A 27,101-nucleotide genomic window follows, 5' to 3' on the forward strand; every position below is an offset into this window, starting at 1 on the left:
CTCCATCTCGCCTCGCTCCCGAGAAAGGTGGGAAAAGACCATAACGCATGCGCGGACCTCGCGGCGTCGGAGGAAAAAAAAAAAGATCCTCACGTGACCTTTGCTGCCATTTTGGGCTCCGAGGGGGTTTTGTGGGCGTTTAAGATGGTAGAAAGGGCGATTTTATCACTTCGGGAAATTTAGCGGGCAGTCTTGCTATTTTATTTTATTTTTGGACGTAGCGGGTAGAGTCTGTAAGCAAAGATGGGAAGAAAGGGGAATATGGTGAGGAGTTAATGCAAAACGTTAAGACGACTCTCAAGTTTGGAAGGCAGGGCTTTTTAAAAATAAAAAATAAAGAATACTAAATTGCTTTTTTAAAAATTAAGAATATATAATCCCATTGAGTTCCAGGGCTTACTCATGAATTAGCTGCAAGCGTTGCGCTATTCAGTTGTAAAATTATCTCTGGTAATTGAGGTTATATAAGAACCAGTTTGGTGTCATGATGAAGGTGTCAAACTAGAAAGGAGGAGGCGGTGGTGGTTAGTGTGGCCTTGAGGCAGTCCCTCTCTCAGCCCTAGGTAGCAGGCAGTGGCAAGCCACTTCCAAAAACGTTGCCAAGAAAACCACAGTTTTCTTGCCATGAGTAAGGCCTAATTTATAGGCATCCCTCAAAAATTTGAGGCTGGAGATATTTGCTTTAAGGAATAAGATCCACTGGTAATGAAACTTGTATGAAGGACATTTAGAATTGAGGTATTCAATAATTAAAATAAGTTTGCCTCTTTATGTTAAAATGTATTTACATAAAATGCTTTCTTCTATAAAATATCCTCTGTGAAAAAATATAAAATACATTGCATAAACTGGACATTCCTACTGCACAAAAATATTGAAGGTATTTCATAATCTAACATGGAGCCTTCATTGCTGAAATAGGAGTTGCAGACAGGATTGGCATGCACTAGACAATTGTTTAATTCAAATCTTGAAAACCTTGCAAGTGTTTTAACATCTCTTTGCAGGCGGACCTGGAATATTTTCATCTTCATTTGTGTCGAAATGAAATCTTTAAAATCTTTCTGCCACAAGTTTATGGGAGGGGTAGCTGTTTCAGAAATACACATTGGTTCTAAACTGTTTCTAAGTTTATGACTTACTGTATAAGTTGAGGCCACTTATATTTAGTGTAGCAAAAAAAAATAATACTATGGGCTATCAATGTTTTTAGCAATGGTGAATGTGGCTCACATTTTATCAGCAAAACTAGGGATAATATACAAATAACTACAAATGTGTTAAACACTCTTCCAAATAAGAAATTTCCTCTTTGCTATTTGACCTCTGTAATAGGGGGTTGGGATTCTGCAGATGAAAAAAAATCATAATCCTGTAAGTTTTGAATGATTGGCTGCTGCGTTGTTTACATTCCTTAGATTTATGGAAGATGGGATTCTCAAGGATGTTCTTGTCATCAAAGTATCTCCAGTCTGGCAAAATTACTATTGTTCTTCTCAATTGTAGTACACCCAGTTTTAATTTCTTGTATGAATTTGTCTGCATTTTGGAGGTGGGGGGGTTTACTTTATATTTATTACACATTTAAAAGGTCAGTGAATATTTTTATAGGTTTCTGTGTTGCTCCAGTCAGAATAGCTAAATTTGTATACTCATCTCTGAACTGTGAGGAGCTTCAGTGCTGCCAGCACTTATCTGGCTTTCCTTGGAAGCAGGTCACTGAAGACAATATTTATTTATACAGATATACATGCTGAGCATAAAATGAGGGTTTATTACTTACAGATTTCTAGGACAATCTTCAGTGTCCTAGGATTTCTTATAGAATAGCCTCATTTTATTCTTCTAGCACATACCACTTTAAAAAAAAACATTGTCTTACTCTTGAATTTTGAGATTGCAAGAAATTGTACTTCCTACTGCAAATACATTTGCAGAAAATAATTTCCTTGACATCCTCAATGATGTATCTTTTCGTACAAGTCATAGAATGCGGTGTTTTGCAAACTACATGTAGATAGATCTTAGTAATACAAATGTACACTATAGTACTATATAGTACTATAGTACTATAGTACACTGTAGTAGGAAAGCAATGCATACCTGTGCATAATTGTATCGTTTTTTTCTACTTAGTAAAATTAGAGCTTCAACTATCAATCCAATTCTTGATTACTAAATCTTACCATAATTAGATACTGCAGTTCTGTTGGATTAAAATTGCCAAAGAGACAGAAATGGGAACAACATTAATATCTTTGAAGTAGGTTAGTATGTCACATTCAAGAAGGTGCTAATAGATTTATTCATCACCGAGCAGTTTTCAGGAGCGTGTGACTAAAAATATTCTTTCAAGTGGTTTAGGCAATTTGATTTGTTCTTCATTTTAAGAAGAAACAATTGCTTCTTTTTTTTAAAAAAAATCACCTACTCAAGTACTTGAATTGCTTGTCAAGATTTAAAATACCCAACCTTATGGTACTTCTGTATAGATTTTTATTTTAAAAAGTTAAGTTTTATGTGTAAAATTGATGTTATTTCATCTTGACCTGTTTTTGAAAATAATTGCCATACTTTCCCATATTTTAAAATAGATTAGGTTGGCAAGCAAATAACATAGTTCTTGAGTATATTGGTGCAAGAAATGCAGCATTTGAAGTTAAAAAGTTTAGGAATATGTGAAAGATGTCTCTTCACTCACAGAAGTCAGAGTAAATTTAATTATTCTAAGATTTATAATGCCCCCCAACTCAGATAGATAACTCTGGGAGGCATATAATATAAAAGCAAACAAAAAAGAAGTGAAAAACTCATAATAAACAAGATATAAATATAGAATGGTAACTAAGCACAACAATCAGAGGGAGAATGGCAACTGAAATGTTAGGTATTTGCCATACATAAGACATTAAACAGGTGGCCATAACCAGCAGGAAAGACATGATCGGGGTCCTATCCACAAGAAGGTGCCAGGTGGTTGGACCTAAGAAAAGACCTTTTCTGCCATGGCACCTACCCTCTGGAAAATCATTCCCCCGGAGATGAGACTTATTCTACTGGTCTTTTGCAAAGCATTGAAACTCTGGCTTTGGCGTCAAGGCTGGAGACCTGATATTGTAGTATGGTTGAGCCCGTTTTGTATTAATTGAGTGTTCTTGGCTACTAAATTATGTTACCTTTATTGTTTTAAACTGTTTTCTGTTTTTTACTGTTAGCTGTCCTGAATCATGCTTATGAGATTATAAGATTATACCCGGTGTCATATACATTTATTGAACTAGCAGTGGAAATAGTTATTCCCAAGTAATCAAAAGTGAATAGAAAGTATGCAGCAAATTATAAGCCTACTACAGTAATTAATTTAATATAATTAATAAACATGTGAGAAGTTATTTAATTTTTGACTGGCTTTTAATTATTTTATATAAATATTCTTGTTTGGTGCTATCATAGTTTAAAACAACACGTTTGCCATTCTTAGAGTAATAGTAAAAAGAAACACAGCACACTCATTTGAAACATGAGCATCAGCACTGAAAAACAGGAAATGACTGGCATATAAAGGAATCTTGTATCTAGATGGTTAACAGTGGTGCCTATATTTGTATCAAACATGCAGTTTTGAAATCTGCCTATAAATAAACAATATGCAGATCTGTTCATCTGCAAGAAGCTGATGAAAATTTTGAAAATATCTTCTAGGAGTATCAGTTCCATGATGGACAATTTTGTATCATGTGCTCTGTTCCTGATCCAAAACCACCACAATGACTATGAAAACTTTTCCAGAAAATGGTATTTATTGAATTTTGCAATCATAATTTTCTGTTTTCAGGGGCATTAGCTTGTTGCGGCTACTGGCTACTCAGAAGTTGAAATAGGAACAGTGATTATCATCTGACGCTGGTTGAGTTTATGGCAGTTTGTAAATACTCCCAAATTTCAAGGATCAATATGTACTTCTCCCTGATGGCAGGCTTTTTCTAGATGGTGACACCAAGTTGCAAGGCAACTTTGATTGCCAGAGTTTCTTATCCTAAATGGTATAATTCTGCAGAGCTGAATTTTAAGTAATAGGCACACAAGAACGTTATAGAGGAACCAGAATTGGCTTGGAAAAGTATAGGACTTAATAGTAGCATTGGAAACATATTCTCTAATTTCCTGGAGATTTCAAATTAAGTCAGCCCTATTCCTTAATCCCACATTTTCCCTAGAAATCTCTTCTTTGTTTTAAATAAGCTAAAACTTCTATATCCATCAGAGGAAGATGCTATGGTAACTGCCTCAATCATGGGTATATGGCTAATGAATCTGTACTCAGCAGTTTTTAGGGCTATGAAAATCTTTAAATGTGTATTTAAAATCACAGTTTGAGGAAAGAACTCCTTCAGAGCATCCGAAGTAAGCACTGTAGACCCTACTTCTGACTGTGGGAACTGACCCAACCTTTTACTCATCCAAACATTCCTTTGCAAATGCACAGAAACTGATTCAATAATGCATTGAACTAGATGCAGTTCAGTGATAAGAAAAATAAGATCCTACACTTAGGCAGGAACAACCAAATTCATAGGTATAAAATAGGCAGTACCTTGCTCAACAGTAATATCTGTGAGAGGGAACCACCACTTAAGTATGAGCCTGCAGTATGTTGCAGTTGACAAAAAAGCCAATGAAGTCCTAGGCTGCATCAACAGGGATAACGGAACACAAGAAATGATAGTACCTCTCTGTATTGTACTAATAAGGCCACAATTAAAATACTACATCTGGTTCTGGTCACCATGATACAAAAAATATGCTGAGGCCCTAGAAAGAGTGCAGAGAACAACAGAGATAATGAGAGGTCTGGATTTCGGAGGCTAAACTTAGGTATGTTTAACTTAACCAAGATAAGAGTGATAAGGATAGTTGTTTACAAATACTCGGACTGCCACAGAGAAAAGAGGATTGATTTATTCTCCAAAGCACCTGATGGCAGAACAAGAAGCGATGGATGGAAGTTCAGAGAGAGATCCAACCATAAAGTAAGGAAAACTTCCTGACAATGAGAACAATTAGTCAATGAAACACCTTGCCTCCTAGAGTTTATAGGTGCTCTGCCACTGGTGGTTTTCAAGAAAAGATTGAACAACCATTTATCTGGGATGGAAGAATAAAGACAGAGTTAGAAAATCTCCGTGGTCCCTTCCAGCCCCAATTCCATCTATGTGAAATAGCCAATCAAGTCAGATTGGCCTTGCATCCTTTGCCTTTTATCAGTGGCAACTTACCCAGGCTATTCACATTGAATCCTTGCAATATTCTCAACATGACAAAGTGAGAATGAATTTCTCATTTAAAGTCAAGACATTAAGTTTTTTCTCATTTAACTTGAAGATGAGTTTTCCTGTGGTCTATACAGTTCTCTCTTTTCAATAATGTTTAAGTCTCTTTAATCTGTCCTCTAATACTTTAACTGAGGGAACTTCCACACTGCCATTGTTTTCATTCTTGAAAACTTCAGAAGTTCTTTGAATCTTAACTGTCTTCTGTTAGCTTGAAATATCAAGAATAATGTAAATTATTTCCCTGGCCCAAGCTACTTCAGGTTCAGAAGCAATAAAAAGCAATGCACCTCCAACTTAAAAAGAGAGGAGAAAAGGGGGAAAGTATTCAGTAGCCTGGGACCACTTAATTAACACATGACCTGAAAAGAGATGTAGCTGTTTTAATCATATTCAAATAGATATCTGCCACACACAAAAAAGACACAACTGCTTTAATAAAATCTGAAAGATGCTATGCTCATTTCAGTTCAGAAGCATTTTTGATTAAATTTCAGTATGTCTTCTGCCCTATTTTCAAATAAACCATCTTAGCTTTTCAGTTCTGATACTGGGAATGCAGAGATTCAGAACTGCTTTAATCTGGCATAGAATACTCATAAAAGTTTCTTAACTTTTCTTCTATTCAACACTTCTGTTATTTTTCTGTTCTTCTTTTCCTGTTACAAATAGTAATGCTGTGTTAGGCCACAGGAGGGTACTGCCATATTGTTAATGTAATTAATCAGTTTTTCAATGCTGCTACAGTAAAAACTGAGTAATTTTTAACAAAAAATTCCAGATGCAAGACAACAAAATATTTATATCAAACAGCTTTGCATAAGCAGCCAAAATTGATTTATAGTGTCTTCTCTTGTTTCACCTTCTCTGTTAAAGGGAATTCTCATCACCTAATTTTCCATAGCTACTGGCAAATTCATTTTTTTTACTATAGTAAAACAAATATTAAAATTGCCACATTCTCCACTGAGCCGAAGGGAGAATCCAGGATGGGTAGTCTCTAGTCTCCTAGCTCTGCAGACTAAGTTGAAAAACTGAGGACACACCCCCTGGTAACAGTCCCCAGTTCTTCGCTCGGTCTCAGTGTGTTCAGACCACCCTTTAAGGGCTCTGAATAGTTAGGATTGTAGAAGAATATTCACCCCCTGGATTAAGCTTTTTTTCACAGAGAGGCTTAGATCAGGTTTGACAGCTAACCAGCTTGCCAGTTTAGCACTTTCATTTTTTCGCGCCTTTTTTCCGGTTTGCGTTTTTTTACTTGTTATTTTAATTTTTGACTTTCCTTGCTGGTGGACTGGTTTTTGTTTTGTTTTCTGTCAAAACTGGAGTGGAGGTGACCCTGAGAGCCCGTGTGGCCCGGGCTGGGGCGGGAATCGTCATCTTATTTAACTCGCCTCCTCCTGATCCACTTTCCCTTGCCTGGGACAAGCTGCAGCTGCCGCTAAGTGCTTCTGTCCCTTTTCGGCGGCAGCGGCCATTTATTTCGTTTGGGGATAATCTTGCAGTTCATCTCCAGGATTGTCCCTTGGGGGGGTTCTGGCCATCAGGATTAAATCCTGACCCCCCATCCAGTCCTCAGAGCACTGTGGCAGCTGCGAGACGTTTGAGTTTGCCTGATAATTGCGGTGCAGCCAGCATCAAAGAGGCAGCCATTTTTTTTTCAACTTTTTTTCCTTGACTCGGCCTTTGAATTGCGGAGCTGGGCTGAGCTCACCACTTTAGGTCCCACTAGCCTCCTGAAGTGGTGCACAGCTACTGTGGCTGTAGCTGACAGCTTAGGCTGAATATTCTTTATTTTATTTTTACTTCTTTCTCCCTTTCTCTACCCCTGTCAAGTAACAGTTATTTTTGGCGGGCTCAGAGATGGCCACCAAGGGAGCTGATCAAGAATTGTCAGTTTCTCAGCAGGGTAGAGAGAAGGCTGTAAAGGGATCTCCTAAGCCCAGGTCTGCTGGTCTAGAGGCAGCAGCTAGGATTAGAGCCAGGGCTCTAGCCCCTAAGAGATCCTCTAGGGCTGAGGATAGACAGGCCAGGTGTAGACAAAAAGCCTTGGACAAACAGTTTGACAGGGCAGTGAAAGATTCCAGGATGGCTGAATACAGAGCCCCCCCCCCTCAAACTTTGCCTTCTCAAGATGACAGGCAGCCAGACCAACTGGCAGATAGACAATATATGACTGCCTAGTCTCCTGGGAGCTCAAGTACTCATGATTTGCAGGGTAACCTCCAAATCAGAGCTGAGACCTCTCTGAATTTTTCTGAGCCACCTCAGGGGATCTTGATGGTGGCACTTGCAGACCAAGTCTCCAGTGGAGCCAGACCTGTGCCTGCAGCCACCTTTACACCTACGGCAGCTGGCTTACAACCAGAGGAGACCCAGATGCAAGAAATGCCATCCTTCATGAGAGCCTGGCTCTCCCAGACAATAAGACAGGAATTGCAGACAGAGGTCAACCAGCTGTGCCAGCTGTCTTATTTGGAACCTAGCAGAGGAGTCCTGCAGGGGCAGGCTTCTGCTGAACAGTGAGTCCACTTCAGAGAGCGCTCGGCCTCCCCTTCAGAAAGCAGCCAAATTTATGGCTCCGAGAGGGACCTCCTTCCAGAAAGGGATTTTTCGGATGAGGAGTCGGAGGTAGCAGGCCCCCCTCCTTTAAGGGCCTTTTCCAGCCGGCTCTTTTCAAGACTCTGCTGGTTAAGGCCAAGAGCACGGCTCATCTCAAAAAGGACACGGTCACTCAGGACCTTCCCACTGAGAGAGAGGATCAGGAAGATTTCCTGTTCACTAAGAAAGCATCTGTGGTGGACGCTGTACCTGTGCCCCAGATGTTTTTGAACCTGATCAAAAAGCAGTGGGAGTCCCTTGGGATGTACACTCACCCCAGTGGGTCTGAGTCTACCTTATTTAATGTGGACAAAGACCTTTTCGACATTATGGAAGTGCCAAAGGTAGATGGCCCAGTGGTAGCCCTAGCTTCCTCATCTGTCATTCTACCTGATGCGGAGGATGTTCTAAAGACAGAGGACTGGAAGGAGGAGATGGCGCTCCGGAGAGCTCATCAAACTGACTCCTGGGCCATCAGAGCATCAATGACCGCATTTTTTTTTTACTCAGGCCTCTTTGAGGCAACTACAGGACAGAATCCTACCTGAGGATCTCAGGGTGCATCAGGACCTCAATAAGATTATAGCTGCGGCTCAATTGACTGCTGATGCCACCCTCACATCAGCCAAATTTTCTTCCAGAGCCATGGCCTCTTCCATAACAGCACACAGGCTTCTCTGGCTAAGAAATTGGCAGATGGACGTCAGAACCAAATGGAAGCTGGCGTTGGCTCCCTTTAAAGGAGAGAGGCTTTTTGGGGAAGCCCTGGATCCCTTTTTGATGGAAACCAGGGACAAGTGAAAGATCCTGCCCTCTTAGGGGAAGCGCTTTGATTACAGGTCTCATCCCTATTACAGGAAACCCTCTTTTAGCAGGGGGAAGCTGGGGCAGGCTTTCCCCGTCAAAGTAGGCCCTTTTTCCAGAGATCCTCCTCTCAGGCCGATAGACAGGCCTTTGCCGCCAGAGGCGTCAGAGGCAAGAGGGCAGAAGGTCCTTTAGGGGTTCCAACAGACCTTTCAGGCGCAACAAGTGACGCCCGAGCCTCATGCCCCATAGGGGGCCGCCTGGGACTGTTCTGGCAGAGATGGGAACAGACCACAATGGATGTTTGGATCCTGTCAACTTTACGGTCGGGTCTCTCTCTAGAGTTTCTCTCCTTCCCCCCCCAAGAGCTTTTGTGTGCTGCCCCATCTCCAGGGACCCCTCAAAGAGGAATCTCATGGAATCAGCGATCCACCATCTGCTGGACATTCGGGCCATCCAGCCGGTTCCGGTGGACTAGGAGAGACAGGGTTTCTATTCAATGTTGTTTGTGATTGCAAAGGCCTGGGGGGGTGGGGGGGAGCAATCCTCAACCTGAAAGGGCTCAACAGACATCTAATCTATCGAATGTTCAAGATGCACTCCCTGCACTCCATTCTAGAGGGACTGCGGGAGGGAGATTTTTTGGCCTCGGTAGACTTGACAGAGGCCTACCTCCATGTGCCCATACACCCCAACCACCATCAGTTCCTGAGGTTTTGCTATGGCAGCTGCCATTTTCAATACAGGGCTCTCCCGTTCGGCCTGTCATCAGCCCCTCAGACTTTTACCAAGCTCTTGGCAGCAGTAGCGGCACACCTCAGAGCCTTACCCATAAGGATCCAATGCTGTTTGGACGACATCCTGATAACATCCTCTTCCAGACCCCAGGCAGAGAAGGATCTGATGTCGACAATCAGGATTCTTCGATAGCATGGGTTCTCGATAAATCTGGACAAATGCCACCTCGTACCATCGACTTGGCTTTTGCATTTGGGGGCCATTATAGACACGTTGGCCGGGCAGGTTTTTCTCTCACAGGAGCGTTGAGACAGTATCAGGGTAGTCACGTCACTGATCCTGTCTTCCAAAGAGGCGCCTATCATCTTGCTGTCTCAACTTCTCGGCAAAATGATATCATGCATCGGGATTGTCCCATGGGCCCGCTTCCACGCCCAAGCCCTTCAGTGGTTCCTCACCAGAGGGTGAGCAGGGGCGACTCTCCAAGGAGGGTTCGTGTCCCCTTGCCAGTTCTTCATTCCCTCCATTGGTGGCAGTCCTGAGCCATGGACCTCCCGAAGTTCTTTGTTCGATTCCTGCCCGAGGAGTAGAAGGGGTCAATGCTCTCCAGTGCAGGTGGCCCCAGGGACTATTGTATGCCTTCCCCCCTTCCCCTAATTCCGGGGGCAATCAGGAAAGTCCTTATAGAAAGGGCGGAAATTCTGTTGGTAGACCCTTACTGGCCCAGGCATCCTTGGTTTGCCGACCTGATGGGCTGTCAGTTGCCAGACCCTGGAGAATTCCCCTGCACAAGATCTCCCTCAGCCAGGGCCCGATCGAGCACCCAGATCCAGCCTGGTTTCGATTGACTGTCTGGCACTTGAGTGAGAGATCCTGAAATGAGAGAAGCTTTCCACAAAGGTCATTCAGACCATCCAGGTGGCCAGAAGACCTTCCATAACCAGGATATATAACACAACGTGTAAGATTTTCTGCAGTTGGTGCGCTTGTAACCAATTGGAACCCACTGGAGTTTCTGTTGCAAAGGTATTAGAGTTCCTGCAGGACGGGTTGGATAAAGGTCTTGCCCCCAATACCTTGAAGAGACAGGTGGCTGCCTTGGCCTCGGTGATTTCGGTCAAGGGCTCTACTCTGGCCCAACACCCTCGAGTGAAAGCCTTCCTTAGGGGAGCCACGAATCTGAGGCCACTGGTGGTCCACCGTTACCCCACCTGGGATTTGCCTAAGGTCCTGCAGGCACTAGCTTCTCCCCCATTTGAACCCTTACGTGAAGTCTGCCTTCAACTTCTCACGTGCAAGGTGTCATTCTTGGTGGCCATTACCTCGGCCAGGTGTATTTCGGAGTTGGCAGCCTTATCCATCAGGAAGGATCTGTGCGTATTCCATGCAGACAGGGTGGTTCTGCGGTTGGACCCTACCTTCCTGCCCAAGGTGAACTCCTTATTCCATCATTCACAGGAGTTGATTTTGCCTAATTTCTGTCCTGAGCCTACCCACGCACTAGAGAAAAAATGGCACACCTTAGACATTAGGACGGCCCTCCGTATTTACATTAAAAGAACTTCTTCTTTTAGAAGAATGGAAGCCTTGTTTGTTTCCTTTCAGCCGTCAACTTTAGGTTGCAGGGTGACACCTTCCACAGTAGGTCGCTGGCTCAGAGCCTGCATTGCAAAAGCCTATGAGTTACGAAGAGGATCACAGCGCACTCAACCAGAAGTGCAGCGACCACCACAGCCTGGGCAGTGCAGGCATCGATTCTGGACATTTGTAGAGCTGCGACCTGGTCATCGGTGACCCCATTCATAAGACATTACAAAATTGACTCCTTTGCCTCAGGAAAGGCCTCCTTTGGAAGACGAGTCCTGCAGGGTGTGCACGTAGAGGTGGGGACCTCCGACCAATCCAGCTCCCACCCGTAGGACAGCCATCAGCCAGCTTTGGTATGTCCCATCCTGGATTCTCCCTTCGACTCAGTGGAGAAGGGGCATTGGTCCTACCTGAATGCTGCTTCTTGGGGAGCCGAAGGGAGAATCCAGTCCCACCCTGTATTCTGTCTGGTCGGAATAGGGAGGAAATGTCCCTTTTTTTGCAGTATCAATGAACTATCTGTTTGAAGACAAGGCACAGCTGAATTTGCTTCAACGTCGTTCAGAACTGGGGATCGTTACCAGGGGGTGTGTCCTCAGTTTTTCAACTCGGTCTGCAGAGCTAGGAGACTACCCATCCTGGATTCTCCCTTCGGCTCCCCAAGAAGAAGCATTCAGGTAGGACCAATGCCCCTTCTAATTGCCAAATTCTAACAAAGAGTGCTGTAATAGGTGAAAACCAGTAGATGTCAGTGTTATGTTATTAAGTTAGTACACTTATAGCTAGCAATTATTCTGCTTTTGCTTTATAACCACTAAGAAAAAGTTGGAAGCTGGAATTGATCTATTCTTTGTGACAACTAGACCGATCATTAAATCAAAAAGAAATTCAGAATAATGCAAATAACTAAAACACCTGATGAGATCAGAAGGTGGATTGGATAAAGACTGATGTAGTGTGCTAGGTGTTACATTATATGAGATGAACATGCAATATAAAACATACAGTAAACTGATAACTAACCTTCTCTGTAAAAACATAAAAACATTTACAGCAGCTTGCAACATCCCGCAGGGACATTAAACTCATTTTACAATGGTTTTGCCAAACACCAGCAGATACTTCTGGTTTTCCGCAAACTGTTCAAACCATTCACTTAATGACAATGACATTTTCTTAATGACTGCCACAAAAAAATGTAAAATTGGGTCGGGCACATTGGCAACCCATTTCAAGACTGTAATAACTTACAACCGTTATGGACAAGCTCCATTACAGTCATAACTTGAAAACTACACATATTTCATGTATTGTACCTGTAGGCAGTGTAAGAATAAGGATATAATTAGATATGTTTGTACATATCTAATCCATAAGATGTCACACACATTTGGTTAAAAACATTTTATGGTTAGGTGTCATACTATGTGGCACCACTGGTGCCAATTTAAGAAGCTCAGTTTTATCAGTTGTATTCCACTGAAGTCTTTTGTCACATTGTAGTGGGTGGGATAAGCCTCTTACTATCTGTTTTTTAAATGAGATCTGACCTTGCTGCTGCTTTTTTAAATTGCTCCAAAATCATAACTTTTAAAATAGTTAAGATGTTTTATAGAAGATTGCTATTTTTTTGTGTAAACCAAAAATATTTGCTTGGAAGAAAAAAAAAAGTATGTAAATAGCTAGTTTAGTTCTGAATAACTGAAAACAAGCAAAGAAACAAACAAATAATGATTTTCCTAAATGTGATTGAGTTGATAAGGTTGTGACAGAAGTTACAAGTAATGATTCTGTTGAGCCCCTGGAAAAGTGAGGTGACAGTCATTGGGGAATTCCTTATGGTCTTCATAGGTGCTATGCTATAGATTTCCAGATTTGAAACCCTGTTCATTAAGTTGGGTTCTAGGAATCAGTCAAGATTGTTACTGTTGTACTAGCTCTCTTCCACATAGCAGCTTTTTTACCTGCTGCTCCTTGAGTCCATTTCTGGGTTGGTGATGGGAGTTCTTCAGACTTACAGTTTTGGGGGGGACTTTAATCTGCCTTCCCTACGAATGAGATCTGAGATGGCTTGGGAGTTCATGGTCTTCATGACAGCCGTGGGCCTATCTTAGGTCCTCCAGAGCCTGATGCAGGATAGTGGTTACACTCTGGATCTGGTATTCATATCAGAGTAGATTTAGTACCATTTGATTTCCACCCCGCCCCCAAATCGAAGGGACGGTGCTTATCTGTTTGTCTCAAGAAATGGAAAAGACTGTCAGGATCTGGTTCAAGAGACAAAAGTCAAAAGACAAAAGACAAAAGGGTTTAGTTCCTTTTTTTAAAGCAGCTTGTCCCATTGGGTGGCAGAAGTATGCAGCAAATGGTAGTCATTGCAGGAAGAAATAAATACTGATAACAAAGGATTCATTTCAAGAATAATTTGTCTGTTTTATTAATTACAGTATCACTAATTAAATTAAAATCGTGAAAGCAGAGACATTGCTTTTCATTAACCTTCATATATTACTTTTAAAAAAATGTTTGAGGGCAGGCAGGGTGCCTAGAAGTAACTCTTGTTAAATTATCTTTGTGTGTTTTTCCTTACAAATAACAGAATTTCAAACAATTAAACAGTTTTTTAAAGTGCCCAAAACATGGTTTGTTCAGATGCAGAAAAGGATACTGTCCATGATATCCACCCATCATTCATCTTTTTCAGATGACTGTACTAATGGAGCATATTTGGAAGTGCTCAAGGTTCTGTGAAACTGACCTGGAATTTAAGGATTTGTCTCTGCTTCTTTTCTTAAGGCTTTGAGTGAAAGTTCGTATCCAAGGAATGTGGCAGCACTTACAGGGAATCCTCGCACTGTATTCACGGTAAGACCTCTGAAAAAGACCTGATTATAAGAAAAAGAAAGAAAATGTTGTGTCTGTCAGATATTTTTTGAAGAAATTATTTGAGCAGGAAAGAAAAATCAGATATCGAGAAATGTGTATTTTCTCGTCATTATTTTACAAGAAACACAAAGAGTAGGCTCAGCTAAATGATTTCCTACAAGTTTCTGCATTGTATGCATTAACATTAATCCCTGTCCTTTTAACATCCAATATTACAATTACAAGATGAAAATATGCAACCTATGATCCTACATGCAGAATACAATGAGAGCCAGTTGATAGATTCTATGTAGTGGAACTACATCAGGATCAAAGATTCCCAAACAAGGTTTCCAATTGCTCAAATACTCAAGGATCTGAAAATACTGTGGATACATGACTATTTGCCAGTACTGCATATGGGAATGCAAGCTTGATGGTACCTTTCTATATTCACCTATACTTTCCCTTTATTAACTCTGCAATAAATGTGTTCTTCTAGGCTTCCATTTTTTTTCAATATTGGGCAGTCCAAGGCTGTTGTCTTCAGGCTTAGAAATTGTTGTCAGAGCAGTATTCAGATTTCATAAAGTTCAGTCTCCATAAAGAATTTTCCTTATCAATATTCTGTCCCATTTCAGGATTAGCTTCAGAACTTATGTGAGATGTAGAATCCATTTGTTTCTGCTTTGGTTCCAGTTTATTACAGTAAATCTGTACAAATCAAAAATCACTGTAACACTACATTGTCTGCAGACCTTGTACTCTGGTTTTCCAATGGTGTGAATTGTTGCTATAACCTATTTCTCAGGTACTGGCTCAAGCTAGCCTTACTTTTTTCCCTCTTTCTCTCTTTTCCCCTTGTACGGTAATTCAGCATCCTAAACCTCATGTTATTGTTAGCATGTATTTCTTCTTTTATTCCCAGAAATATAGTAAATCCATCTGATATAGTAACATAAACCCATAGTCCTAATTATTTGGAAAAGAGTTGGTTACAAAATTACTGTTACAGTAACATTTCATTTCACAACTCACAGTTTTTTTATGTAAAAGAGGAAATGTGGGAAGCTTTGGAACATTTCTGGGAAGCTTTGGAACATTTCAGTGTTTCTAAAAATGTGAATAATTGTTTCTCATATCAGACCTATTATAGTACATTTCCCATTTGTTTACAAGTGTGTGTGTGTACACATATACCACCTTTGAGAGAAACAAATAAGCATTCTGGGCTTAAAAGTAGAGGTGCAACAATGCATAAAACTGAAATATTTTAACATATATAAAAAGTTGGTTTCAGAACTCACATGGAGACTTTGTAGAATTGAAAGAAGATTAGTTATGGAGACATTGACTAGATAGCTCAATAGTGACATCAAGGTGAAAAGTCCTTCTTCAAGAGACCTTTTTGAAGATGGTAGTGGTGACAACTTTTTCAGTTACAACATTCTGATTATGAAATACTCTCTCTAGAAAGAACCAGTGCACATCTAATAATGCTATTCCAGCATCAATGAAATCTGTCCAGAAACTTTAATATAACATTCATGTTATTGTTAGCATGTATTTCTGCTTTATACATTATTTTATAATATTTTTATTGTTTAGATAACTAACTTGGTTTTAAATTGAAGCTGATGACTGTGTGATCCTGGTGCATAGTTGATGAAAAACAAATTCTCAGGTGCTGCCTTTCTCTTTGACCTAACTATCAGCCTGAACAAGACAAAAGTATTTTACCAGACTGTGGCACATATTAACCCCATGGTCCATGCAAGCATTACAAAGATGCCGTGCGTAAAAGATACCCTATGCCACTGTGACATTCCGCCAAAGGAGCTAGAAGCGCTGACTGCTGACAGAACCCACTGGCAAGGCCTATGCTATGAAGCCTCCACTGGCTTTGAAGTTAGGCACTGCCTAAAACTGATATAAAAAAGGGGGGGCACGCAGCATCACAGAATATCACCCACAGTTATTATAACAATGGCCTTCTAGTGTCCCCGTTTTGCTATAGATTCTGTGCTTTCAGACTTACTGCAAAACCACTTCTGTTCACAGATGAATTGCACAATAGAATGTCACCTTTGAACCCAAAGAATATGTGTGTATTCATATCCTATTTATCTACAGATCAGAATAGCTAAATTAATTTCCAGCAAAAAGTAATCAATTGCCTTTCCTTTTATATATCAACAGATTTAACGTTGTGATATTTGATAGTAATATATGGAAAGAGTAGTTCTAAGTAAAAGAGTTGCATAAATATTATGCAATACTTTAATATTGTAAAAATGCAAAAGAGATGGCTGATTTTTGTTCTATAGGCTATCACTACTGTAATTTGATTGACCCCACACCCATAATGCTTCCCTCCATAGATGCAAGTAAACTCTTTCCTATTTTCCTGCCCTGGTTATGTTCATATAATGTTCTCATGAATAGAATTGCAAACAGCCTAAAACAGATTGAATTTTTTTCCTTGGCATTAGTGTTTGGAGGAAAAATGTTTGCTGATCTAATTCCAAATAAATGGGAGGGGAATTGCCCATACCTAATTACTGATTAAAAAATGAAAGGGAAAGCAGAATATATCAGCAATTATTTGCTCAGGTTTTTCTCTAAAATATCCTTTAGATTAGGGTTGGGTGTTTTTAGGGATGAGAGTCACAACAACACAAGCTGAGCGAAGAGAAGAATTTGATCACAGATGTGAAGGAGGCCAAGTTTTTTTTGGGGGGGGGAGGTGGAATGTTTGAAAGGGAGTTACAGGTCAGGAGAGTTGTTTTAGTCATTCACTTTTTAAAAAATATATATATATTTAGGGCCTGCTTTCTAGAGTTTCTTGTTTTTGGGGGGAGTTGTGTGCATGTATGTGTGCAGGAGCTAATTTACTGCCTCAAAATTGTAAGAAGCAATGTCTTCATGTTTCTGATTTTCAGTAGAGACTAATTATCAAAAGGTTGTGAGGTCCTAAGGGCATAAGGGAAGTGAAATGAAGATAAAAAAGAGAAGCAGTTACCCTCAGGACAGAGCAAGTATAAATCAGATGTAGACATAATATTAGAAATAACTCTGTAAACCACATCATAAATATTGTTGCTGTGACTTGTTTGATGAATCACTGTAACCAAAATATGAGCCAGAAAGCAATGTTTTGCCCTCAAAAAGGTTCAGATTAAAACCACGATGCTACAAAGGGTAAGATTAGCACTTTTGTCTTCCATATACAAAGCTGGTCACCTGTTTTCTCTCTCTCCTTCCCTCCCTCCCTCTCTCTCCCTCTCCTGTGGGAATTGAGGAAGAGGGCAGCTGTATTTTCAAGTACATACCAATTTTACTCAACTTGGTGATTTCCCCTACTTAGAATTCCAAAATAAGCATGCTGAAAAGGATTTCTAGAATCCAAATATCTGGTATGTCTTTGAATGGTCAAGATCATCCATCCATCCATCCAAAATTAAACTTAACTTTTTCAAGGCCATTGACTGCCAAACAAGTACAATCATGTTATTTTAGACAATCTATCATATTCCATGTTAGGATTTGTCTAGCAGGGAAATGGCATTCTTCTACCAAGAACAAGATTAAACAATCTTGTGAATGCCTGTGGCAGTGAGAAACTGGCTTTGGAAATGCCCATGGAGATACAACAGCAAGATTTGATATACGTAAATTGATACAACGTGATGACTGAGACAAACATTGAGGCTTTCAATGTAAATAAATTCATACTGTTACTGTTGAACCAACTACTATGCCTGGCGAAAAATAAGTGTGGAGTGTAACAGTATAAATGTCTGACCTGTATTTTGAATTATAAATGGGTTCATAGCAAGATTGAATAGATGGAGCAGGATTGAAAATACAAGAATAACTTTTTGAAAAATAAGTCAATTTATTAAGTTTTTGGATTGTAAGACCATAACTCCATTGATAGATAGTACAAGGTCTTGCCAAGTGATGCTATCAGCAGAATAGAAATCTTGGATTTGCAGATTATTTACAATACCATGGTTGAATGTATACAAAATGAGGCACTTCCTCAAACAGAAAACCTAATTTATGAATTTCATAAAAAAGAAAATTGGAATATTTAGGACACATATACAATGAGAAATATCAACTACTTCTAATTACAGAAGGGAAAAAAGCAGGAGAAGATGATACTGGAAAATGATATGCATCCTAAAAGAAAAGTCTTATTTTTATATTTGGACAAAAAAAGAGAGTTTTATTTCTGTTAGTAAGTTCAAAAGACAAAGAGAATTATGATCACTATATTCCAGTGCTTTTCTTCAAACACATAGTCATCAGACTTTTCCATTTGCCCAATAGAGTTGTGTGAAGCTTTGAAAGGGTGTTTTGCTTCAATAAAGGGTTGTGCACTTCATGTTTTGGAAGTTGCTTCCCAAAGCAACCCCCTGACCTACTTTCAGTATTCCTTGGGGTTGCTGGGAGAGGATTCAGAGTGATGCATTCTATTCTTGATGAGAATTGTGTTATTTTGTGATACCAACTATCTCATTGAACCATAACGCTCAAAATACTGGTGGCTGTTTTATAGGAGGAAGTTCTCTAATGGACCATTCCCCCACCCCTCATTGCTATACCCGAGTTTGTGAGCTGATATATGAAATTGCATGAAGTCTTCCGCTAACTAAGATGACTTTCTTGAGCCTTCCAGGAATTATCCCAACATAGCAGGAGGACTGAATTGAAACCATTGATCTATTACCAGTAACATGTTGTAAGACAAAAAGAGGGAATCCAGAAGAGTAAAAACATGTGAGACATCTCTATTGATTTACTTTTAGTTGCTTATATTTTTGTTGCCACCTTCAAAATTCATATATTGTAATGAGCCAGAATTCAGAGTCTGAACTTGACTCTGGAGATGTTACTCCAGCTGAGCCTATGCTTCAGAATTGTCAGCCTGAAGAATCAATAAGTCAGGATTCAATTGAGCCTGATCACTCACAGGCATCTCCTGTTCAACTGCACCAATCCAATGATGAGGCATAAGCCCAGGTGTTGGTACATAAAGAAGCAAGCAAAGCTGTTTTCCTCAATGAGACTTCTCGTGAAACAAAGAGCAAGGCATGAGTAATTGTAGCCAGTGCTGCAGATAGATTTAGTTAGCTTCTGTGCTTGAGTCCTTCTTGTAAACAATTTGTCTGTCTAGCTCTTGAATTGTGTTCTTGCTTCTTGTTTGTGGCTCTTAATCCTTGGACCACCTGACTGCTGATTTGGAGTCCTGTGACTTGGAATCTCTATGGACAACTCTATTGCTTCTTGAGCTATGTTCAGTTTCCTTCAGGCAAGCATTTTATACTAAGCGCTTCAATCACATTCCTGTTATTATCTTCCTAAAGTGAAGTAAGTATTCTTCTAAAGTGCTGTGTTTGTTTGTGTGTCAGCGACCTTGAAATATATTTTTGCTTGAGGTGCAGCAATTGAACAAATCAATTGAGTAACATGGTGTGATAGTACTGCTTCAAATGAGATAATGAATGAGACTCCTTGGTGGTGCTGATTCCATTTAGCTATTTTGGTCTCATAGCTGCTGTTAGGCCTATCCTACAGGTTCTGCTATAGTTATATATCTCTTTTTGAAATGACTAAATTTATGTCCTCCAGTTCTATGCATGTGATCATCAAGGCAGCTTACAATAAAAGGTTTAAATATAAACTAGAAAAACATTAATAAAATTAAAGCCATATAAAGTATATTTAAATTACCCTTTAAAAACAACTGTGAAAATGGCCAGAATTCTAACCCTTATATTTTGACCAGAAATGTTATGGTATGGTTTTACTGAAATTTTCTTGGTATATCTATATTCAGGGATGGGATCCAATTGGTATAATTACTGGTTCTGTCTATTAGCGTCACGCACACATGCATAAGTTGCGTGAGTCATGTGAGTGCAATTTACAACCTTCTGAGCTGCCTGGACAGCTGAGCAGCACTGTGTGCAAGTGTGCAGTGGTTGGAAAAGCCCTTTTTTCCTGCTTTTTCAACTGCAGCTGTGTCGCATAAAGCAGCTACAGTTGACAAAGCAGGAAATAAAGGTCAGGTAAATGCCAGATGGGCCACAACAGCAGCAGACATAGAACCAGTTCTATGTCTGCTGCTCTTCGGAGCAACCGATTCTACAGAGGTGGACAGAACCGGTAGAAACCAGCCCCTGTCTATATTTATCAATATCCCTTGGTGAGTTGGAAGGTAAAGGAATCAGATTAATGAAAGCAGCATTTTTATATCACCTTTTTCTACTTAATATTCATGCATGCCTAAAGCTTACGGTGTGATGTTGCTTTTGTCATTCCGATCCTACTTGCTTTTCCACTTCCCATGGATAATTTATTCATATTAAATTTGTTACGGTTAGTGCTTACTTTTAAACCTTCACTGTTGTAACTTTGATAAATACAGTCAATGACTCCTTTGTATTTGTTTAAGTAAACTCCATCTGCTTGGAGACGACATTTCACAACATCCATAGGAGTTGCTGTTCCCCAAGATATGATTCCTAGGGAGAAATTGGTAGACGTTAGTCATTAAATAAGACAATACATTTTGAATTCATTTAGGAATAGCTGGGTTAGTATCTTTTGGGATGAAGGAATTGGAGAAATTCTTAAAAATCGGGTATAGGAGATTTGTAAAAGCAAAATGTTTTGGTTTTGAAGCATTTTTGCTAAGGCGGAGAAAGAGTGGTGGAAAGTTATTATAGGTAATCCTTGGTTAATGGTTAACAACCATTCAAAGTTATAATGGCAATGAAAAAGTTACTTTACAACCAACCATCTCAGCATCCCCATGGTCATGTGATCATCATTTGGGCACCTCACAATTGATGGGCACTTTTTCAATCATTGTAGTGACCCTCAGTGGTGTGATCACTATTTGCATGCTTCATAGCTGGATTTTGTCAATCAATGGAGAACCTGGCAATAAAATTGCAAGTTGCAATTGTATGATAGTAGATGACACATTTAATGACTGCAGAGTAGAGAGGTCATTAGTCCATCAAGGTCACCATTAATGACTTGCTGATTTGAAATATTCCTGCCATCAGTGTGCCCCGGCACTATGCTAGAACTATGTAAATTTATGTTTTTATTACAGTTTTCAATGTTTTAAAATTTAAATTAATATTTCCCTTTTAGTTCCTGCATTTCTGACAGGAGATGAGATGAGTCCATCATAGTGAAGTGATGTTTTTGCTTACTGATTACATCATTTAGCTATCAAATTGATAGTCCCAATTGTGATCAATAAGCAAATGATGAAAATTTGGACACTTGACAGTTGCAGTATTCTGGGGTCATGTGATCACCTGTTGTGACCATCTGACAAGCAAAGTCAATGGGATAGCTAGATTCACTTAACATGTATTTTACTAACTTAACTGCAGTGGTTCCCTTAACAACTATGGCAAGCAAAATTGTAAAATGGGACAAAACTCACTTAATACCTGTCTTGCTTAGCAACAGAAATTTTAGGGTCAATTGTGATTGTAAGTTGAGGACTACCTATAAAGGTTATACATTCAAAATAAATAAGTAGCAGTCAAATTATGGTATAATCTTAGAATTTCGCATACCTCAAACACAATTGCCTCAGAGTTTCAGATAAATGGATTGTACATTATAGGTTAACCTATGTTTTGCACATTGCTCTATGTCCGTGAATGTTTTTACAGAGCACTGGCTTAGAGGAATGTAGTTAGGTTGTGCTACTCTTGTGAAATGTTGGAAAAATCTATTTCATGTTAACCAATAACTGGCTTTCCTTTTATGTGAGCCAATGCCAAGGTTTGAAAATAATTGGACAGGTTAAATACTGACTTCAGTGGAACTCCTATCGATCATTGAAAGTAAATCAGCAAACACAGTAAGAGAGAGGGGTAGTCAAATAATTTCATATTATTTTATAAATTAGTAGACCAACCTGCAATGGCACATATCAGAAATTACCATCCCTCAATGGAAATTGTTACGTGAGAAAAAAAAAACATTAAAAGTCTGTGATTTTCCCCATTTCTGTATTTAAAAAAATAGCCAATCATTAAAAAATAATTTTTAAAATATCTCAGGGATACTTCTTCCCCTTTTCTAGTAAAAGAAAAATAGATCTAATTATGTATTTTAACAGTTCATCAACACATGATCCACAATATCAACTTCCCCTTCACTACAAAGGGATCAGGGACAAAGGGATCTTCTGGTGTATTCTAGAACCTTCCATTCAGAAAAGAGAAAGGAGGACATTACAGGATGTAAGAATAGAAACTCTTCTGTGTTTTAGGGGATAATACTGTATAGACATTCTTCAATTTATAAATGGGTTACATTCCGAGAAGCTGTTTATAAGTTCATATTAAAAACTGAAACTCAGGTCTTTTTTCCCCCCAAATCCTGTGGTTGAAAAGAAAATATAAGTAGGTTCTCCTTTTTAAAATGAAGAATATTGTGCATAAATTGCAGCAAAATGGAGCAAAGCTTATGGATGCTGAGGCATTAAAACGAGATAAGAAGAAAAACAGAAGGGTGAAAAGATACTTTTTCCATTTCTGTCTGAATGACCAATTCAAAATAAAACACTTAAGAAGAAACTTCACTGAAAGCATCTGGTGCTGCATGGAGCAATCCAGGCCTTGAAAAATTTTTTTAAATAAATTTACATGTTTAACAAGTGCAGTGCTGCCTGCCCTCTGAAAAAATGAACTAAAAACAGTATGTCATGTAAAACCTGCCATTCTCACATCCCTTCTATTTCTGAGGAAGGTCAGAGGATTGTTTCTTCATATCCTTTTCTTTTTCACTTTAAAATTGTGACTCTTCCCACACAACATTTAAGGGGATTTGGAGAAAAAGGAAAGCTTGCAGTGACTCTTAGTGGTGATATATTACTATAATTTGAAGAAGAAAAAAGGGGGAAAATGATTTTCAAAGATATGGAGAACCCTTTCCAAAACCAGTCTTCCAAAATAAGTGACAATTTTTGGCAGTCCTTGATTTTATGAATGAATGCACCCGCATTCATACATACATTCATACATACATAATGCTATGCGAAGAGCTTTAAATAATACTTTATTTTTTTCTAGTTTAACATGCTAGCCTATATAGCCAGTGCGTTTATTTATCATTCCAATGCAAAAGCAAACCAACCATATTAAGGCCCAATATCAGGATGTGAACCCAGGCAAATAACATACGGAGTGATAAGTTCAGAGGTGGTATTCAGCAGGTTCTGACCAGTTCTGGAGAACCAGTAGCGGAAATTTTTAGTAGTTCTGACAACCAGTAGTGGAAATGTTGAGTAGTTTGGAATACCACCTCTGACTGGCACCGCCCCATCTATTCTCTGCCCCCTGAGTCCCAGCTGATCAACTGGGTCTTCTTTTGTTGCCCTGCACAGGAGAAAAGAGCTGGAAAGTGGGGTGGATTTTACAGTATCCTTCCCCTGCCACGCCCACAAAGCTATGCCCACAGAACCGGTAGTAAAAATCTTTGAATCCCACCACTGGATAAGTTCATACCTGCAATGCCACCAGCCATCCATGCAGCAAAGGGAGTGGGAGAAAGACATTCATCTGAAGTGATCCAGACAGAAACCAATGCGTAAGGGATAAAGTAGAGGCAGTATCCTGGGACGTCTCTCAGAAGCATGGCGGTCGTACCTCGAAAGAGGCCTGGCAAACCTTCCTGCTGAAGAATTGTAGCGACACAGTGAATTGGACCTCGGTAGGCAGCCTGTACTGAGATGCCAGTTGCTTTATGCTTCATTTCCAGGTTGGCTAGAGAAGAAGTAAAAGGGAGATTTCAAGATCAGATACAAATAATTCATCAAAGATTTGCTATGTATATTGGCTTAGGGGGAAGAGAGTGGATTTGTTTGGATTTCTTCTTTCCTATTGCTTTTCTTTTTCTGCCTAAGACCCATGGAGGCAAAAGCACTTTCATACTACCACTTTATAATACCTGAAAGCTGGTTTGCTTATTTATTTACTTACTTGCTTATCTAGTCACTTATCTCATATAATTATTCTAAGCAGCTCACAACAATCTATATAAACAAGGATGAAAACTTAAGTACCCTCCTTCCCAGGGCCAGACCAACTAGGCTTCCAGCTCAAATCCCATCCTAGCATCCTTGGGTTGTGGGTGGGAAGGGAAGATGCCTGGTCTTTACAGCCTACCAGAAACCTAAAAGGGTAGGGATACTTCCACAAGAAGGCAGGCCATGCCAAATGGGTGGAATGGCCAGCAGCTACACAGCAAATTATATACCCTTCCTAGATCTAGGTTCACTAGTATGGTGTCACCAGAAATCAGAAAAATGAAAATGATTCATGGAATTCAAACACCCACATTTCATCTTTTCATCTCTTTCATTTGATTTAGAACTGCTTTTAACTAAACAATTTCCTTTTGACTTTATGGATCAGTTGTACCCGTGCAAGTGATGATGCTATGTTTGTTTTTTCCATGTCTGTTTCTCTCATGCTTTATTTGGTTACTTTCCAAAGAAATCTGGTTGTGATCTCTGTGAAAAATGATGCTAGCCTATTGACCTGGACATGAACCATCAACATTTGTGTTGTACAATGCTATTGGTGGCTCATATTATTAAAAAAAAGATGAATATTTTTAAATAAAGGTCAATAAAACTTTTTTTTATAAATGATAGGTGATTTTAACCCAGTATGGAAATATTCATACTGAATGAACAACTGTTACTGTATTGCAACTGTGTTTTATGAGATAAAGGTTTATTTAATAAGATCAGCAATACTGTTTATATACTGAGGGTTGCTGAAGTCAATTCTTTCAGAGATAGTTGTATTATTGCTTTATAGGAATAATTATATGGATTAATCAAGTGCAGAACAAAGTAAGGTTGCATTAAAAAGATGGCGCATGTTTTGTGATATTAGGATGCAAATTCTGCTCATACAGACTTGTGTCCTGCCATTGGATAGAAATATATAAGTTTTGGATTTGCTATCCTGATGTCATGACATGTTACATCCTATCCTATCCTATCATTATATTATACATAATTGGTATGAGACAAGAGTAGTGTGGTGGCCTAGTGGGGAAGATGGCCTAGCCTCCCATTGAGAAAGTTGAGAGTTCACTCCTAGGTAGGGCAGATGTTTCTCTCCTAGGAAACAAAGAAAAAATGTCTGCTGAGAACTCCGCATGAGATCAGGAAGGGCATCTGGCCAGTAAATGCTCAGCTCCAACCACTTGCCCTGATTCTACCCTAAATGTAGGAATTCCAGGCTGGTAAAAAGGAAGATTTTTTTAAACTGGCATGATAAACAGCAAAGGTACATTCCGGACTTACCCTTAGGAAAAGTCTGTGTCTGCATCTGTAGCCTTATTTTTACTAGGTCAACTGGGCAACCAATTCCTACTGAGAAAGCCCCAGTCACCATGCTTGCTAAAGTTATATCTGTAAGTGCAGGAGGATGGTAAGGTTTCCCATAACGATATTGGCAAATAAACCTTTGAGTACTGCTGAAGACACCAAATACCAATGAATTATAAGCAGCAATGCTGATTAATGGGAAAGACATTCCCTTAAAAAAACCAGTAACCTGCAAGAAAAGTAAAATAAGATGTGAATACGGCTCCACTGGAGTTGGGCAGCCAATAACTTTTAAATAAATAACATTTGTTTCATTGCCTCTTTAAGATCCAAATGACAGCTTTTTAATAGGTTTTTTTTTGCTGGAAAATTTGTATTCCACATATATTTTTAGTTTTTAAAAATCTTATCTGTATTCTCATTAAGATTTTAAATTAGCAAATTAGAGGAGACTCTGAAGGGCACAAAACATATAAAATCTAAGAACTGAATATTGCTAATGACAGATGTTAGATAAATTTGGCAGTCAATGCACTTTAACAATGTAAGAGAGTTGATTAATTACAGTTCTTCCCTCATTTAAAACAGAAGGTGTTGTTTACAGTAAAATAGAAAAAAGTAATTTAATAAATATACATAGTTAGACATGAAATTTATTTCTAAAGGTAAACATGTAAAAAGATCTTGAAGGGATTAATTGAGAACTGGCGGAACTGCACAGAACTGGCAGACAGCACTGAGTTAGTTTCTATCATCATCATCATATAACAACCCCATAATCCCTTGAGAGTTAGGAGTGGAGTCTGAACAACTGAATGGAGCTAGCAGAGTGTTTTAATGGCCAGATACCCTTCCTGTCCCCAATGCAGAGTTTTGTTAACTGAGTTAGTTTCTATATCTAGCAGAAATAGGTAGCCTATGAGTGTTGCATAAGAAATTCTGCTTTGGTCTGCTCCATTGTCAACAGGCTGGAGTTAATAGGAACAAAAGGTATGTGGAAAATTGATGAAATATAGAAAAGTATAATGAATTAATTTACTGTGAGGTACACATAGGAACAACATAGAGGATATTAGAAACAGATTTCTTGGATTCTAGTAAAAAGGCAGATTATGTAGTTACTAGAGAACTTCTGGTTTTCATCCAGACATCCCCTAATTATATTGGGGGATACATTGTATTGAGGAATTATATATTAACTTGTTAATCAATGAAGAGCTTATCTAAGAACTTCCCTAACATAATTAATTTTATGACAAAGCAGATGTTGGTATGAACATATGTTTTTGTGTAAGGTTTCCATAAAAGCATTGATGTACTTAGAAAGAGGTGCTGAGGGCTAGAAACTATGGTGTTTTCAACAACAGAGGAGGGAAAAATGTACATGTTCCTAATTGCCCATGTTGATTGCTTTGTATTGGGAACGAATGCACAACAGAATGAGGCGAGGCGGCTAAATTGGTTGCTCAGGCTTTATTGAATTTGCGCGCTAACAACAAATAAACCACTCAGCCGTGAGGCAACAGCTCTTGGCCTGTTTGACAGCTCCTTATATAGTTGGCTGTCAAATTATCGGCCAATCAGGTTGCGGCTGGGCACCCCCTTCTGGAAACTGGACCAGAGGGGGAACTTCAGAACATAGCACTCCTTCCCACCTCGACAGTGCATGCGTAGTCTTCGAGGTAGGCCGGATGGTGCCAGATCCTAGTTGATCTGCACAGCAATGGCTCGTTGGACATGGCAGGAACCTCCTCGGCTGGAACCTCTTCGATCGGAACCTCCGA

At 39.4% G+C, this 27,101-nt stretch overlaps 1 protein-coding gene across 1 annotated transcript in view; it reads right to left on the bottom strand.

The window, feature by feature from the left end:
• Positions 1-13,468: 13,468 nt before the first annotated feature.
• The window catches only part of SLC25A48 (solute carrier family 25 member 48), a 34,482-nt gene continuing 20,849 nt past the window's right edge, over positions 13,469-27,101 (bottom strand). Inside the window, exons 4-7 of the mRNA XM_026696514.2 lie at positions 25,294-25,546; positions 23,480-23,737; positions 20,328-20,461; positions 13,469-13,945 (exon numbers count right to left, since the gene is read on the bottom strand). Of these exons, the coding sequence (XP_026552299.1) occupies positions 13,826-13,945; positions 20,328-20,461; positions 23,480-23,737; positions 25,294-25,546 (765 nt within the window). The 3' untranslated portion in view covers positions 13,469-13,825. The remainder of the gene's footprint in view (positions 13,946-20,327; positions 20,462-23,479; positions 23,738-25,293; positions 25,547-27,101) is intronic.

The sequence above is a fragment of the Pseudonaja textilis genome, chromosome 2 (genome assembly GCF_049901715.1).
Source record: "Pseudonaja textilis isolate UNSWEBS1 chromosome 2, rPseTex1.2, whole genome shotgun sequence".
Lineage (NCBI taxonomy): Eukaryota > Metazoa > Chordata > Lepidosauria > Squamata > Elapidae > Pseudonaja > Pseudonaja textilis.